A 17,196-nucleotide genomic window follows, 5' to 3' on the forward strand; every position below is an offset into this window, starting at 1 on the left:
TCAGGAGAAGGAGCAGAGCGGCACAGAATCAAGACCTAGTGTGCGATTTCCACACTCAGTGACGATCTGGGTAACTGGGTCACCTGCTGTTGTTGGTCTGCTGTGTTTTATGGAGTCAAAAGTCAGCGCGGCCATCCACCAAAGACATATTAAAGCATTTTATGGTTCCCTCTGCTGCCAAGCTTTATGGAGATTCTGATTTCATTTTCCAGCACCTGCCCACACCACTGAACGTGCAGACACCCGGTTTATTTACCATTATGTCACTGTACTTGATCCAAACCCTGTAGAGAATACAGAGGTAAAACCAACTGACCAAATGGGGAGGGGTTCCACTTCGGTTGCTAGGTGATGGACTGGGCTTGGCTGAGGTTGCTAGGTAACGGCAGATTTTTTTTCCTTTTTTGTTTTGTTGTGCTTTGGCTGCCTTTAGAAACAGCTGAGACCCAAATGAAGGTACAAAAACATTGCAAATGTGAATTTTGCGCAATAGGACAGACCTTTCTGTAAAGGCTGACATTTCTGTGTTGAAACACCTGGTCCTAGTTTTATGTAAAGTTTAAATTTCCTGAGAAAGTGAATGTTGTCTGCTGATTATGTTGCCATAATCATCCAATATGTGATGAATTAATATAGTTTGAGTTTTGTTTTTAAAACGATTTACTGAAATGAATAAACTTTTTGATAATATTCTAACTTATTGAGATGTACCTGTACGTCAAACCTCGGCTGTCAACCCTGTGTGTTCAGTATTTTAATCCCACAGTAAATATTGATGCTGTATTTGCCTTGCATTTTATTGTGTTTCATTTCATTGACATTTATACATTGAATGATAATAATACATCCAGTTAGTTGGATGGATTTCATCTGCTCTTAGTGCTCACACCTGGCTTAAAATCTGGATCCTGGAGAATTATGACAACAAAAATCATCACTGGAATATTCAAACGTGATTCCATGTTTTCCTAAATTTGTCTGTTTTCTATTTATTGTATGAAGTGTAGCTATGAAAATTTCTGTTCAGTTAAAGATTTCAATTATATGCGAGTTAAAATGTCATAACAAGGATAATTGAAAGTAGAATTAAATGTATTTTATTGTTTTGAAGTTTGAAAAACGTGGTGCATATGCGTTTCAGCTTAAAGATATCCTTCTGGTTGTATCAGATGCTTTCAGGCCTGTTGAGGGACAATAAGAGCAGTCAGACATTTGAATAGGATCATATTGTTTCCTGCAGTTGAAGGGGACCCTGCGGATGAGGCGAAGCTGAGCAAATGCAGGATCCTGTCTCTGTGGGATGTTAGTGTGCAGTTGCGGGTTTGTGCACGTGAACAATGTTTTCCTTTATTTTGACCTGCTTGTATCTCAGGTTAACAGCCCCTCAGATAATGTTGCAGCAGCCAGCCCATCCTAGCCCCACCCTCCATTTCATCTTTTTGTTTTTCCTCTCTCTCTAATCTCAGACTCTCCCTTCGGGCTCTATGTAAATATTTAGCCTAGCCTTTTGTTTCCCAGGATCAGCTGCCAGGATAGGGTCTGCGCTCACTTATTTTCTGTAGGCACTGTGTTGCTTTTCAAACTGTGCTGGGATGTCTGTTTCCTTTGCATACTGTTACTCAGATGTCCACAGGAAGCCTCTGCTTCATGTTCTGGCTGAGCATCGGCTCACTTGGACCCCTGTTGCTGTTTTTATGCCTACTGGTAAGAGGGCAGCACTTCTTCAAGGATCATCTTTGAACACAGTTCAGGGATTTTGGTTTAGAAGCTTATTGAATTTACATCTGTAGCTTTTGAAGATTAGAAATTGTTTGATTAAAAAAAGAAATCATCTATAAAGTGAACTTGGCTGCATTAAAATATGAAAGGCGAATACAATAAAAATTAAGTATTGTTTCAAATTTGTGGCAAGGCGAAGAAAAAATAGCTTATTTATCCAACCACAACAAAAGGTTACTAGATTTGAACATCTTTTATTAAAGTTTGTTTATTCAGTGTCTTGCAAAAGTATTTACTCCCCTGAATTAAACATTAAACAAATTAATAAATTATCAAGTAGATAAAATGTGCATCATTTCCCATTTTCTTTACAAAACTAAATTATGCTAAATGATAAATTCTCCAACTGATTATTGTGATAAACGATAATATTTTTAAGTATTATGTTGATAATGGCATAATAATTCAAGTTTGCCCTCTCTCCTCACAGACTAATAAAGTATTTTTTTAAACTCTAAAAGTCATTTTAAATATCCAAAATAAAATACAACTAAAATCAGTAAATTAAACAAAAAAACCTTTTTAAACCAAAATCATAACTAAAATGGATTATGAAGTCTCTGTAAACAAAATTTCCCTTTGAAAAATATTAATCATCAGAATGTAAATTACTGCTTATTGCGACATAATAAACTTTTCCGATATTAATAAATATCTGAAATATTCAGATATTAATAAATATCTGAAAAGTGTGGTGGAGGATACTTCAGCCAGATAAAACCCAAGTTTTGGGCTTTTGTACATGACATTGACTGGAGCAAATACTCGGCTTTGAGTAGGACAATAATCCTAAACACCCAGCCAGAGCTGATCAGAGGATATTCTTCGATCAAAGTGACCCAGTCAAAGTCCAGGCAGCTCAATAAGACTCTAATGCTGCACGTCATCCAGTCTGACTCAGTTTGAACCTTTTTACAAAGATGAACGGGCAAAAATTAAAAGTCTGTGGATGTCTCCCAGTTGTGATTGGAGCGGAAAGTTTTAGCTGAGAGGAAAACAGCTTTTGTTTGTTTGTATTGTTCCATGTTGGTCTATCACATAAGATCCCAATTAAAAACTTTGAAATTTGTCATTGTGGAAAAGTTCAGTGAACAACTCCTTTAATTTATTGTGTTGTCTCAGTAAGTCATTCTTAAAGACTGAGGCAAAATGTGCGTGCCAGAAAACGAACCGGATTTCCACTGGTCTGTTTAGTCAGCCCTGTGCTGGATGGTGTTGTAGCGAAAACAAACTGACCCCTCATAGTGTTTCCTACGCCAACATTGCAGCTCCAGCCTGCTGAAGCATGCATTTGTACAAGACCAAACATCTTGGTATCTGACACCAGGATGTTAGCAGCAGATCCCGCACTCGCTGCACGCTGCACTTGTTACCACTGCTGATAGGAAAACACATAATGCAGATTATAACTAGATCATGTCAAAGCACTCAGATTATTTACCTGCCAAATTATCCAGCTTAAAAAGAGATGAGACATATTCAAACACAGAAAAGCCTGGTAGGTTCAGGAATAGTTTTTTAAATCTTATATTTTCTTTGATTGCTTTGATCTGCAGTTCGTTTTAGCCAAATTTTGATAGTGAATCATTAAGGCATGAATAAATACCACACAATATAAATAGAAAGTATGATTTAAAAAAAGTTCAGTTTTCCTTCTTTCAAATCAACATACTTTAGTCTTGAGAGAAATCTGTGATGGACATTTTTTGTTAAACTGTACAAATTGCTAACTGATATTGTTAGATGAAAGAACAAGAAGCAAGGCAGTATCTTACCTCTATGTCCATTGATTCACTCCTGTCAGACTTAATGCTTTAGTGCCCAATAATGTAAAGCAATCACCAGAAAGCAAGGCTTCATTAATTTGTAGTTTGTTTTTTGATGTGTTTGTTTCATTTAGAGCAAGAATGTCAAACTCATTTCCATTTTCGGTCATATGAAGGGCCGGTGGTGGCAGAAAACCCCAAAAAGAAACAGTTAAATATTAATAAAATAACCACCTCTGTATTCAATAAGTGCTTCTTAAAATTAAGTGATATGGAACATCTTTTCACATTGATGTAATTTGGTTGCATAAAGATAAGAATTGCTTGGATTTGATTGATAAAGTAAACTTATCTTGACGGTGCTCTGTTCTCAGAGAGCCACATTAAAAGCTACGGCGGGCTGAGTTTGACATACAGCTCTGGAAAATATTAAGAGATCACTTAAAATGATCAATTTCTTTGATTTTACTCTTTAAAGGTTTATGTTTGAGTAAAATGAACATTGTTCTTTTATTCTGTGAAGTCCTGACAACATGTCTCTGAAATTACAAGCAAACATTTAGTATTTATTTGCAGAAAATGAGAAACAGTCAAAATAACAAAAGATGCAGAGCTTTCAGACCTCAAATAATGCAAAGAAGAAAAGTTCATATTCATTGAGAAACAACAACACTGATGTTTTGACTCAGGAAGAGTTCAGAAATCAATATTTGGTGGAAAAACCAGGAGGTTTTCAGTTGGATTCAGTGCAGTGGGCTGTTCATTTTTTACAGAGTTGTATGTGTTTGAGAGAATCCTGTAAATGTCCTTAATTGAAACCAATTCTGCTTTTTATATTCTACCAAATAATAACAAACATATTCATAAGGCATTTATAATGACAAACTGGTGAGATTTCCATTAAATTCAGACCATGTTAATTATAATCAACCCACTTCATTCCAGCACAGTCCAATCAAAAGCAGACTGGTTCATATTCAATTATATAAAGTCCAGTTCAAGTCAACCATGTTCAGATTGTTAATTATGAAATATGAGTTTGTGAAAAGTTGCTGATTAAAGGAAACCATAAAATCTCAGATGGAGTCAGTCGTGTGTTTTATCAAAGCTGGTGGCAAATTGTCCATCACCGTCACACAGGAGGCTCTTTCTCTCCTCGTGTCTGATTTAGAGAGAAAGTAGTCTGACGGTAGCAGTCAATGTTTGAGCGTTTTATGTGCCTGACTGGACTCCTCCGGAGGCTTCCTCCCTGTTTGAACTACCACAGCTTTCTGGTGTGTTTGTTTCTTATCGAGCTCCTCCGAGGGGCCCGTCCTCTCCCTACGTGTTCTCTCTTATTGAACTCTTCCTGGGGCCCCGGGAAGCTGGGTCTGCTTGGCGGAGCCCACTAATATTCCTTAATGACGCGCCATCTGTCTCTGTCAACTTTCTTAGCGCTGCCGCAGCCAGACGTCGCCTTGTTGTGGCTGACTTCAAAGAGAGATAAGCATGGCGCTCTTTCTTAGACACGGGCGAAAAGTCAAGAATATCAGTGCCACCAAGGAGCAGAGGTGGGCAGAGTACAGAAAACTGTACGTACGTAAGAGTAGCACTACTTCAGCATGTTTTACTCAAGCAAAAGTAAAACGTAGCCATCCAAGAAAGTACTCCAGCAAGAGTAAAAAAGTATTTGGTAAAGAGTCGACATTTAATATTTAAAATTACATAATCAGACAGAACAAAATATAAAGTTCAGTGGAAATTTTGGTATTTTTCAGGAACAAAAATTACAATAATTCATTAAAGTAACAAAATCAAAAGAAGAACATGTTTCCAAATCAGATTTCCTCAATAGAAAAACTTGCAAACCATTAAAAACTGCAGCTGTGTGTCTCTGTTTGGTGAATCTTTGGTTAAAATGTGTTTTTCATTCAGAAAAAATCCAGTAATTTTACTCGAGTAAGAGTAGAAATACTTCATAATAAAACTACTCAAGGTAAGAAACAATAATTAAATTTATAAAGCACATTTTCAGCAGCAAAATATTTTAAAGTGCTTTATTAGAGGAACTACAAACAAAACGACAACAGAAGTACTTCACAATTACAACCTAATAGGAGTTTCTCTAAGGAGTAAGAATAATTAATCCACAATTTATAAACTAGTAGGAGTTTCTCTGGATCTTATAAACTAATTTGTTCTAATAAGTTTATAAACTCTAAACTCAAGTAAGAGTAAAAAATATAGCACAGTAAAAATTCTCCTAAAAGTACATTTTTTCCCCAAAAAGTGACTCAAATAAATGTCATTTAGTAAATGTAACTAGTTATTAAGCAGCTCTTCCAAAGAGCATGAGCACTACTGGGAAATCCAGGAGAAAAACTAAACATTGAAAAGTCACACCTTCAGATTTGAGTTTTTTTTCTGACAGTGTTTTGGTGCTAAACTTTCATGCAGCATCTTCTTGCCTAAGCTGCAGGGCTTGACTTGCAAAGAAGGAGAACTCGTTTGATGAATTTCTGGAGCCAGATGAATCTGCATCACACTTTTAACAGTAATTTCCTGGAGTCCTGCCACCCTCTGTCTTTCCATCTGTGTGTTTACAGTGATACTCAGAGGTTGGCACAGTGAAACCAGTCATCACAGCTAATGATGAGAATGTGAATTCTCTTTGACGTGTCTGAGCTGCACAGAGTGGAAATGCGAGTTTGTTTTGTCCATTTGCATGCGTGTGGGATTTTCTCCCTCTCTCTCTCTCTGTGTTTGACCGTCCCGGCTGCCAGAGGAAGCATATTGGTGCCGATTGGCATAGTTACGTCTGTCGTGTCCTGTGTGAGCGTTAGCAGCAGAAGGTTGGGTTGGCTGTTAGCGGCGCAGGCAGCCGAGCCACCTCTCCTCTTTCCCCCGTGAGAATGACAGGCCTACACAGAAAGCTGTTTGAGCCGCGGAGCTCTGAGCCAACAGCATAACTGATTAAGACTGCTAATTTGCTCCACAGCCATTCCAGTCCACAAGCTATCTTTGCAAAAAAAAAAAAAAAAAGGGACGGGCACTACTTTTAACAGATGATTTCTGTTTCCAGGGTTTTATGATTTCAGACGGTAGAGATGACACGTCTGTGTAATGTAAATGGTCCTAATGCCCCTAATCTTTGTGAGGGGAGGGGGGAAAGACATCAATCACCAACATACTTTCAAGTCAATGAATTAATAAATTATTGAGCATTTTCCCTATGAAGCAGCCTTCAAGCCCATACTGTGGGAATTATAGTGGGAAATAAAGCCATTAACTCAGGAAGTGCATTTAAATATTTTTTTTTTTTGTTGATGCGCTTTAGTTGCTCTTTAGTTCAGCTTTTTCTGTGCATCTGCTTTATCGCACATTGAGAATAGTGGGGAAACTTCCTTTATTGCCTCATAGTGGGAAAATTCAGCAAGTTAAAGGTTAATGGACGTGATAATAATCACACTCAATTGAATTTAACTTATGAAGCCAGTTGATAAAAATGTTATCATTTAAGAAAGCCTAGCTGCTTATTTTAAGTATCTGAATTTATTTAGCGGTTGATGTTTAAACAGTTGCACACATTTCTTGAGCAGCTTACAGTGAAAGTAACATGTAAAAATTTAAAATAAACACCTGAAACACAGTAGAAACGACAAGTGGCACATGGTAAAAGAGAAATCTAAATCTTTCAAAACATGGATCTAATTTACAACATTTAGAAAAAAAATATTACTGAATTTATTTAAAAGCAGTACCTCTACTCCAGTTTAAGTATGTTCTAATAATAATAAATGTTAATAGTCGTAGCTCTGTAAGGATTTTAGTCCAGAATATTTCTGGCACATCTTCATCAACTCCATAAGTATTGCATCTATAAATGACATATTACCATCAACTCAATCAATAAACAAAACAGTAAAGTTATCTAATCTTAACAAGTTTATCTTTTGTAAAATTATAATTTAATTAGTAGTAATTTAACATAAATGTCACAAAATTGAAAGCCGATGCACGATAACGTCGCTCTTCTCTTCTGCCATGCAGTTTGCAGCATTCGTTTATTAATCCCTCTATTATTTGCGTTTTCCATGTGGTAGTTTGAGTTTGTGTGGCTGGAGCTAATTTCCATACATTTTGGACCGCAGTGACAGTAGTCGGCTTAATTTCCCAGCAGTGCGTTGGCTCAATTTTCTGATGATGAGATTAGGGCGAGGCGTTTTCCAGCGAGGCCGTCTGAGGAGTTCACTCTGTAGTCGCAGCACAATTATACAGCAACACCGGCATAATTTCAACTCCCTAAATGATGTAAATGGCATTTCAGAGAATTCCTTTCCCTGCCGGAAACCGCTACAAAAATGATGACACAAGAATAAAAATACTAAATAATGATCTTTGTGGAGCCAATAAAATGATTCCCGAATTATTGGATATAACGTTTATTGATCTTCTTCCTCCTCTTTGGTTTTTGTCTTTAAGGTGTGAAGAGAAAAATCTCTCTTTGTCTATAATGTCCCTGAGCCTGCCATGAATCTTCCGGGAGGAAGCAGATCCGGAGACTATCATTAGGCGAATTAATATTGATTTTTAAAACAAAGTTGACATGGGCTTTTTAAATCAACTCGAGAAATGCTTCACTTGAAGATGTCACGGTTCGTAGTTTGTCAATGGAGCGGAAAGAAACTTTGCTCTCGTTTTATGATGCGTTAGGTTTCCAGTCGAGGCTTTTACTGAAAACAGGTGATGGTTTCATTTAAAGCTGAACCAAATTAAACCACCTTGTGCTGTAGAAAGATCATTTCTTACAAATGCTTTAATTTAATTCCTCCTTATTGGAGGAAAAAAAAACAAATTTTTTTTTCCTGAAGTCATTTAAAATGTGTGAACTGGATTCCTCGTCCCTTTGATGGCTGCTAGAATAAGACACCAGGCGATCGCACTGACGCGGCTCTGCTTGCGTGGTTTTAGTCTCCGGGGCCAAGTTTGCTGGCTTAGTGGGCCGGTGGAAGGAAACTCCCCCCGGCTGCTCGTCCAGCTTTTGGTTAGACGGAGACGAATTGTGCAGAGGCTGTTTTTTTTTTTTTTCCTCCCTCTCCTAACTGCAGCACATCTACTCATCAATCCCTCTGACATAATATTTAATAACTGAGCGACTGATCCTTGACGTAGATGCATGTAGTTGTTTGGGATGTTCTGCAGATTTTCAGAAACTTTTTATCCCTTCTACAGTTCCTTGAAAAACTATTTGTACTCTTTCAGCTTTTCTATTTTATTCGTACTTCATGTGATGGACAAATAGGAAGCAGTTGGTAAATGAAAGCTGTTTATGTCGGTACACAGACGCAGGGTTGGAGCCTGAACTCCAGGATGGTAATTATAAATTCACACCACAATTGTTTTGTAAATAATGAATGATTTTTACTTCCACTTCACAAGTATCCAATAATGAAATCCTAACATGGAGGTTTTGAGTAGAAAAGTGGGTATGAATGCTACTGCAAGGCACAGTAAACCTTAACCTTGCAGGATTCGTTAAGGATGCAAAACAGAATTGACTTAAAATGTTTCCTTTTGTGAAACACAGACATAAACGTACTGAATGACAAATCTATTTGATAACTCTGCACCAGTACATCACACTTAAATTCAGCAATAGCTTCACAAGTTTGGTCAAACGTGTAAAAACACAACTTTAGTTTGTTCAGTCGGTTAAATTAGGAGTTTAACAGCCAATGAAAACTAAATAATAAAGAAACTGAAACGAACAAACCTTAAGAATAAACTGCAGCCAACCTTCTTTCAAATGGTCCAGAAAGTGCAATTAAAAATATAATGTAAAATAAATAAAAAAGCATGACGTCGCAACAGAAGGTTTTATTTAGACTAATGTACCAAACAAAGACGTGTTGGTTGAAACGGCGAAGCACTTTGCCCGGTTGGTCAACTCAGGTCTTTCTCTTTCACCACTAAACCAACATGGCTGCACAGTGACGCAGTTGCTTTTCTGTATGTTTTTATATTACCCAGGATTTAGCGCTAATATAACATTTGTGCTGCTTGTTCTGCAGAATCTTGATGTGAGGTTTTGAGCTTTCAAAGTCCACCTTTCTGTTCGTCACCTATTGTTTTCTTGAAAAATGTCAGATTTTGAAATCAGTCTCGTTTACTGTACGAATTATCCTGCTGCTGTTAATTATAATGACGTGCTGAGAGCGAATGAAACATTATATCAGATCAAAGATAAGTGCGTACTCACCCTTCTTAACTGGTCTAAATGCATCAGCCAACTAATGAGCTGCAAATGGGCTGCAAATTAATGAATAATATGAATAAATGAGATGAGAGGAGTTTCACAGAAACAAATGCTTTCACAAAGGTGCTCCGCATGACGCAAGTAAGCAGCGGATGTGAAGTCACGCTGCTGCATGGATGCAGAGGCGGACCGAGTGCATCGAGGTCTGATGTTGTGTGATGTTGACAGAAGGAGAGTTCAGAGTTGGGGCATGGATTCCTCAGCCCACCATTCTGTCCCAGTTGGTGAGGAAACTAAAGTGACACCAGGATTTAGATTAGTGGGAAAAATAAATATTTATATATGCTGTATATATACAGCTTTGGATAAAATTAAGAACCCACTTAAAATGATCTGTTTCTTTGATTTTACTCTTTATAGACACATGTTTGAGTAAAACGAACATTGTTCTTTTATTCTATGTACTACTGACAAAAATTTAGTATTTATTTGCAGAAAATGAGAAATGGTCAAGATAACGAAAGAGATGCAGTGATTTCAGACCTCAAAGAAAACAAGTTCGTAGTTGTTTAGAAACAGCAACACTAATGTTTTAACTCAGGAAGAGTTTAGAAACCGACGTTTGGTGCAAAAACCAGGAGGTTTTCAATGGGGTTCACTGCAGTGAGCTCTTTGTTTTTTCTGAACTGTATTTAAAAAAATAAACATTTTTCAAAATGACATCTGGAATTAAATATTTTTTAGATCAGTTATGATTTGCAAAAATATTTAAATTTGCTAAAGGCCAGAAAAGTAACTGAGATATTTCCTCCTAAGCTTCCTTCCAGGTCATAAGTTTACATACACTAAGATTACTACTGTTATAGTACTTATTTAATTTCCATTCGGAATCAATAAAGTATTTTTGAATTGAATTTGTACTGACAGGTTGATGATGAAGTTTCTTTGTTAGCTTCTGATACAACAACATTAAAATAGCTTCATAATAAACAACCTTTGTGTTAACTGGATTCTCACCTGTGGATCCGTTTAAAGTAAAATCAGGAAGAAAATAGTAGAACTTCACAAATCTGGTTCGTCTTTGGGGACAATGTGACGTTTCTGTGGTCACATGCAAGTATAAACACCAGGAGGATGAGGAAGGGTGAGGAAGAAGCCATTCAGAAGCAACATAAAGTCAGATTGCAGTTTGCAAAAGCACTGAGGGACAAAGATCTTATTTTTAGAGACATGTCCTGTGGTCTGATGGAAAAAACAAATGAAGCATTTGGTCATAATGATCATCATTACATCTGGAGGGAGAAAAGGGAAGCAGGCCTGAGAAAAGCATCCCAGCTGTGAAGTACAGCGGTGGCAGCATCATGTGGCTGTTTTACTAGTGCGCTTGACATCATGACCACAAAACATCCTGTGGAAACTTTGAAGCAACATCTCAAGACATCAGCAGGAAAGTTAAAGTTTGGGCAAGGCCTGTCACAATTAGCAACATATCAAATACCTGCGTTATAAATTCTCTTTTCTCTCTTTCTGCCTAAAACTGGGAGATAAAGTCTTCAATTGTTTCAACTAGCAACTATTTTGAAGGACGGTTTTGTTTACAGAGGCCATATCATGAATTTTGTTTGTTGTTTCTGTTGTTTTGTTTGTTTTTGGATATTTAAAATGTTTTCGGCTCCAGTGTTAAATATTCATTAGAAGTAAAAGTTTATTGGTCTTTAAAGATGTATTCCTGCATTACCATTGAAGCCTTAATAATAAGCAATTAATCAGTTAATCACATTTTAAATTAAAATGAACTCAATAACTTACGCTCTATGGTTACTACTTTTGAAGGGCAATTTTGTTTAGACCTCATAATCCATTTTATTCATGGTTTCAGTGTGATTTTTATTTTCCTTTTATTATCTGTTTTTGCTTTTTGTGTTTTATTTATCTGGTTCCAGTTTGGAGGGTTCTTCACAAAATTAAAGTTTATTGGTCTTTGAGAGGGTGAATTTACATTGCTATGCCATTATTAATAAATTAATCGAAAATATTCTCAAAACAATAATATTATCAAGTACCGGGACAATTTGTTGTCCAGCTAAATTTAACTTCAAACCTGACTCAGTTACACCAGTTCTGACAGGAATAACAACAAATGTTACAATAATTCATGAAAACTTTTGAATTTTAATCTTTAAGATGAAGTCAATGGTGCTAAAGTGTTGATGGAAATGAAACAAATCTTTGTCCTTTGAATGAAAGCAGTCATTAAATAAATTATTTCTGTTTACACAGAACACATTTGGTTATGTTTAAGTATAAATATTGATCCTAATATTACAGAATGACCATGTTCTGTTTAATTTTTATTTGTATTGGCGCTTTAACGTGATCTGAAAGTGTGCACAGCGAGAACGCGAGCGTTGTTGGTGTGTTGATGGCAGATTCTCTGAAATCTGCATCAGGTTTATAACAGATGAACTCTGTAATGTTATGAAATGTTACACTGGTTATGTTATTTACTGTAGTTCTGTATTCCTCAACACTTTAAAAGCTTTTATGAAGCCGTCAACAAACAGATTGCACAGCAGGGATTTTACTTGAAGCTGATCAAAGTGATGCAGTCCACATGTTTACATACCACAACTTGGCATTGTATCAACTCCACAACTTTAACCTTTTAGATATTTTTCTGCAGGTAATTAGACAAATAAAACAATCATACAGGCTTCGGTGGTTTCTGTAGAGACAAACCCAGAGTCTCTGTTACTGTTTAAGGGGTATACTTTATATTTTTTATCTTGAGTAAATGTGATAAAGTTAACAACCAGTTTTATCACTGTCTGCTTATCTTTCCTCACTTCATATATCAGGTGTGTAGTAAGACTGGATTGGAGGATAACAGTATTTTTTTATTAGTGTGCACTTGACAGGTTTACAAATGTTGAACTACAGATCAGATAGTGTCCTGGTGCCGTTACACACAGATGGCACATTAAATCACTTAATTGATTCGTTTAAAAGAGTGTTTGGGCCATAATGCTTTTCAACTCACAGTACTATGAAAAAAAAACAAAACAATTTTTTACCTGTCAAAGGTTTGAAACCTCAACATGTTCAGCTGTCAGTAGCACCTAAACTTTTTATTATTCAAAATCTTACAAAGTTGATGAAATCCACCGGTTTCAGTAACACGAATGTCTGGATTTGGGAAACTACCTGCTTCGCTCTGCATCAATTACAGCCGACGTTTAAGAAACTTGTTTTATTTGTTTGGTTATATTGAAACTATGAACCAACATCCGACTCCAACCAGATGTGATCATAACGCACATATGATGTATTTTGTTCAGCAAGCTGAAGCTTTAGATGCTGTTTATTCAAGAGCATTTATCTCTGTGAGTCTTGTTCTGCTGATGGATCCTGTATTGGGTGACACTTTATTTGAAGGAGTGTCCATAAAACTGACAAACACGACAGAGCCATGACCTGGAGCATTCATGACTATTTATGATTGTTTATGTCATTTGGGAAATAACATTTGTAATGCAAAGATTCATTAAAGGTTGCATTAAAAATGTCAGTTTTGCTTTACTTGGTGAGTAAAGACACTTTTAAAGCAAAGTTGCATTAAGAGTCCATTAAAAATTTTAAATTTGAATGAGAAGTGCCGTTATTTACAGAATGGCACTTCGTGACAACAATCATAAACATTTATGAAGACTCATTCTTGTTCTTGACAGGTGTTAAGTCAAACAAAGTGTTACCCTGTATGATATTTCCCCTCTGTAGGAACAGTTTAATATGGGCAGACAAATATAATACCATGAAAACTGGCAGAAACAGACATTTTCGTCATTGATATATATATATAAGAAAAATGCTAAACTTTTGCTTGGTTTTATTCTAGAAAGCAAATGCAAGCTAGTTTTGTTATGAAACTGAATGCTTTTGGTCTTCAGAGGCAGCAGGAAATGTTGGAGGAGTTCAGGCTGCTGAGTCAGCCTTCACATTTCCTACAGAGAAGCTCATTAATCTTCCACGTACCTTCTTCTGTCAGCCATCCAGTCCGCTGCCACTCGATCACTTCCTGATCCTGCTTCACAAACATTCCCATCCCTCATGGAACCAACGCTCTACTTGCTGTTACTTTTTCTGATTAATCTATCAGGAAAGTCTGATTAATTATTACTTGTTCAACAATTGGGGTAACTATATTTTCCTTTATTCACTTTAATCAAGCAAGTATGCTGCATATAGCAAACGTCAATTTAATGCCTTGAAATTGGTCTCTGTCTCTTTAAGAAGCTCCTGCTCTTTCCAAAACAGCATGTCTCCATAACAATGCTCCTCCATTATGCCGTTTAAAACCGTTCTTAGGAGCGTTGGACTGTGAAGGAGTTTGTAAGCTCAGTAGATTTGCTGTTCCTCCAGGTGTAATACTTAATACCACCCCTTTAAATATGCCCACATTTTCCATTATAGGTCCAAAATGTTATTTAGTTACATAAATATGTGTTCATTAATTTGTTGCTTCTGGCATCAAATTTATTTACATTTCTAGGATTTTTAAAAATGTTTAAAGTCATACGATTGAAACTAATCAATATTGCTCTACTAGTTGATGGGAAAGTGTGAGTGTTATGAGGATTACCTATAAAGTAAGGAATTTTAATAGTTGGATAAAATAACTATTATTTGTGCAACTCATAGAAATCTTGACTTTCTTTTAAATTTCTTAAATATAACTTTCATCCCTTGGAGATACTTTTTTTTTGTGAGTTTACATGGTATGATTGCGCTGCTTCAGAGTTTCCACCCTGCGAATTTTTAACTGTGTTGGTTAATCTGAGGTGATAAATAGAAATATTCTTTATTGGCCCACAATGGGGACATTTCTATACAATAAAAGCAAACAAACTCACATAAAGACAGAATGAACTGCAGTTCTGAAGAATGTAAAGGATCTGCACAATATGCATGTATCTTTGAGCACTAAAAGAGTACTCAGAAATAATAACAATGAAAAACTGTGCAACGTTGATGTTGTACAGATAACGGCATGTAAATTAACACATACTGAGTTTGTGGAGAGCCGTGATGGTTGCAAAGTCTAACATCTGCTGGGTGGAAGGATCTCCTACAAAAAAAGGACTTTCATCCCAAACTGCTTAAAATGTTCCCCATTTATTTGTTCTTTAAGAGTTAAAACTGTAGAGACACAAGGTGTTCACCCAGCAGTAAGAATCTGCTGGGGTGTTCGTTTATTTAATTTCATTCTGACTGCCAGAGACTGCAGCTGGCTAGCTAAGTGTTTTGCCATTAAGGCTCTGTTCTGCGCTTAATTCCTCTACAGAGCAGAGGCTTGTGGGTATAATGACAGCCGGCAGACTGCCTACTCTACAGTAAATGTTTACCATCTTGTGTGTTGCCTTGAAAATAAGCAAACAGCCCCTCTGTGATCTCTTTAATTAAGCTAATGGATGTAGTTGCGTGACCTTTGATCCCTCCTTTTTCCTGTCCATGTGCAGATTTATAATGAGAAGAAGAGCCAGTTTGAAATCAAGAGAAACAACCCCAAGGATCTGGTGGAGCGAGTGGCGCGGGACATCTCCAAGCTGCTAAACAGCAAGAGCAAAGCCTTAGAGGTAAGAGACCCCTCACCTGTCTGCAAGCTGATGCCATGCCTCACTTCCCACATGCATGATGGACTCTTTGAAATGTTCAGTTGCTTTTCATACAAATAAGGATAATTTGTCTGTTTCAACAACAAAGACAAAAGGAAAATGCCAAGAAGCAGTCTGAGCCGCTGTGTTTACCTGCAGCGATTTAACGTCAAGGTTTCCAGTAACCTTAAAAGCTGTGTGTACCTTCACTTTAAATATACACACACACACACACACACACACACACACACACACACACACACACACACACACACACACACATATATATATATATCTAATCCAGATTCTTAGATTGAGTAACACAACTCTGTCTCTTAACTGTCTTTGTTCCTCCTCATGTGAAGAGTGTCACTGTTTTGTAAATGTAACTAGTCATGAACCATGAACACATCTAGATGGGCGTTTTTAATTATTTACAGATTCTGAAAATTTGAATTCTAAGCTCTTCAATTATATAAAACACGTGGAAATCAAAATATTTTTTTCTACAAATGTTGTGTGGTCTGATATTGTTTTAGGGCTGTTTGTAATTTAGAAGCAAACATACACATTCTCTTTTAGCCAGTAGGTAGCCCAATGTAAATAATTTTATTTTAGGTGTTAAGATGCAGTTAGTCAGCGTGGGGCGCAGTTTGGCGCAGTGCTGTTCACCGCCTAGTCACTGTCACATTGCATTCAGCACAGCCACAGACCAAGATCTGCATGACCCTGACATGCTGCGTAACATAAGAGTGTTAAAAAAAACAAGTTTTGCAACTCAACTCAAAAACTTTCCACCTTTTTCTTCAGCTGTTCTTTTCAATGTCCTGGTCTTAAGTCATTTATCCATTATTACTTTTAAACACAATCCTTTGGTAAGCTAGCTGTAGAGTCGCACTTGGCAAGTAAACGTTTGTCTACATAAAGTACCTCGTGGACCGCTAGAGGGCGCACATAGACCACAATTAGAGAAAGACTGCTATAAACCCAAAAGACAGCATAAAAATGAAGCTTAGCCAAATATTTTGGATATTTTTGGCTAAAACAAGGAGAGTTGTTACTTCCTACCTAATATAAAACATTTAGTGTGACTTTATATCAGAAGAAAATGTTCTGCTTTAAGTTGAGGTACACAGTATTGATCACTGATCACTGAAGATTTTCATCAAACAGTATCTGTCCATTTTGTTGAAGGTTGTACTGCTGCTTTAAACAGGTATGTTCATATTAAAAGCAGAAAACATTAGGATGTTTTTCCTCTCAATTAAACAAAATATATACATATATATAATTTTATGCTATTACCTCTCTCATTTAATTCTGCATCAGTTTAGCGTTTTTCCCATGTCTTTTATTAAAATAATACATTCTACTGAGGCTGTGCCTGAGAAGGTTATCATTTCAGTGTCTTGTGTTTTGCTGTATAATTATTGCTACTGTTATGCTCAGCCAGGCCCTGTGATTAGCTAAAAATGCATTTCGGTCTCTCAGCTGGAAATCTCTCACTGCTCTGAGAGAAAAGGTGGGGATACAGTTTCAGGAAGAATGAGTGACATGAAGGGAAATGAGAAAAGTACAAACAATCAATTTTTAATTTTAGAAATCGAGGGAGAAAGTAGAGGAGCTCTAATTGGGAAGAACAGCATTACAAATTCAGCTGACACCATAACATCTCGTCCCTTCTCTCTACAATGGCAGATGATGGATGCTGTTGTATTTATATCTGTATATCAATCAATGTACAGTTCCTTGCAAAATTATTAAT

The 17,196-nt window shown here is 36.7% G+C and overlaps 1 protein-coding gene across 4 annotated transcripts in view; it reads left to right on the forward strand.

The window, feature by feature from the left end:
- Positions 1-17,196, forward strand: part of LOC106959036 (voltage-dependent calcium channel subunit alpha-2/delta-2-like) — a 210,323-nt gene that overhangs the window by 42,583 nt on the left and 150,544 nt on the right. For all 4 annotated transcript variants that reach the window (XM_015051294.1, XM_015051295.1, XM_015051296.1 and 1 more), the window contains exon 3: positions 15,297-15,413. In XM_015051294.1, coding sequence (XP_014906780.1) covers positions 15,297-15,413 — 117 coding nt within the window. The remainder of the gene's footprint in view (positions 1-15,296; positions 15,414-17,196) is intronic.

The sequence above is a fragment of the Poecilia latipinna genome, unplaced genomic scaffold (genome assembly GCF_001443285.1).
Source record: "Poecilia latipinna isolate Pla-1442-1.1 unplaced genomic scaffold, P_latipinna-1.0 Scaffold1039, whole genome shotgun sequence".
In the NCBI taxonomy this organism is placed as follows: Eukaryota; Metazoa; Chordata; class Actinopteri; order Cyprinodontiformes; family Poeciliidae; genus Poecilia; species Poecilia latipinna.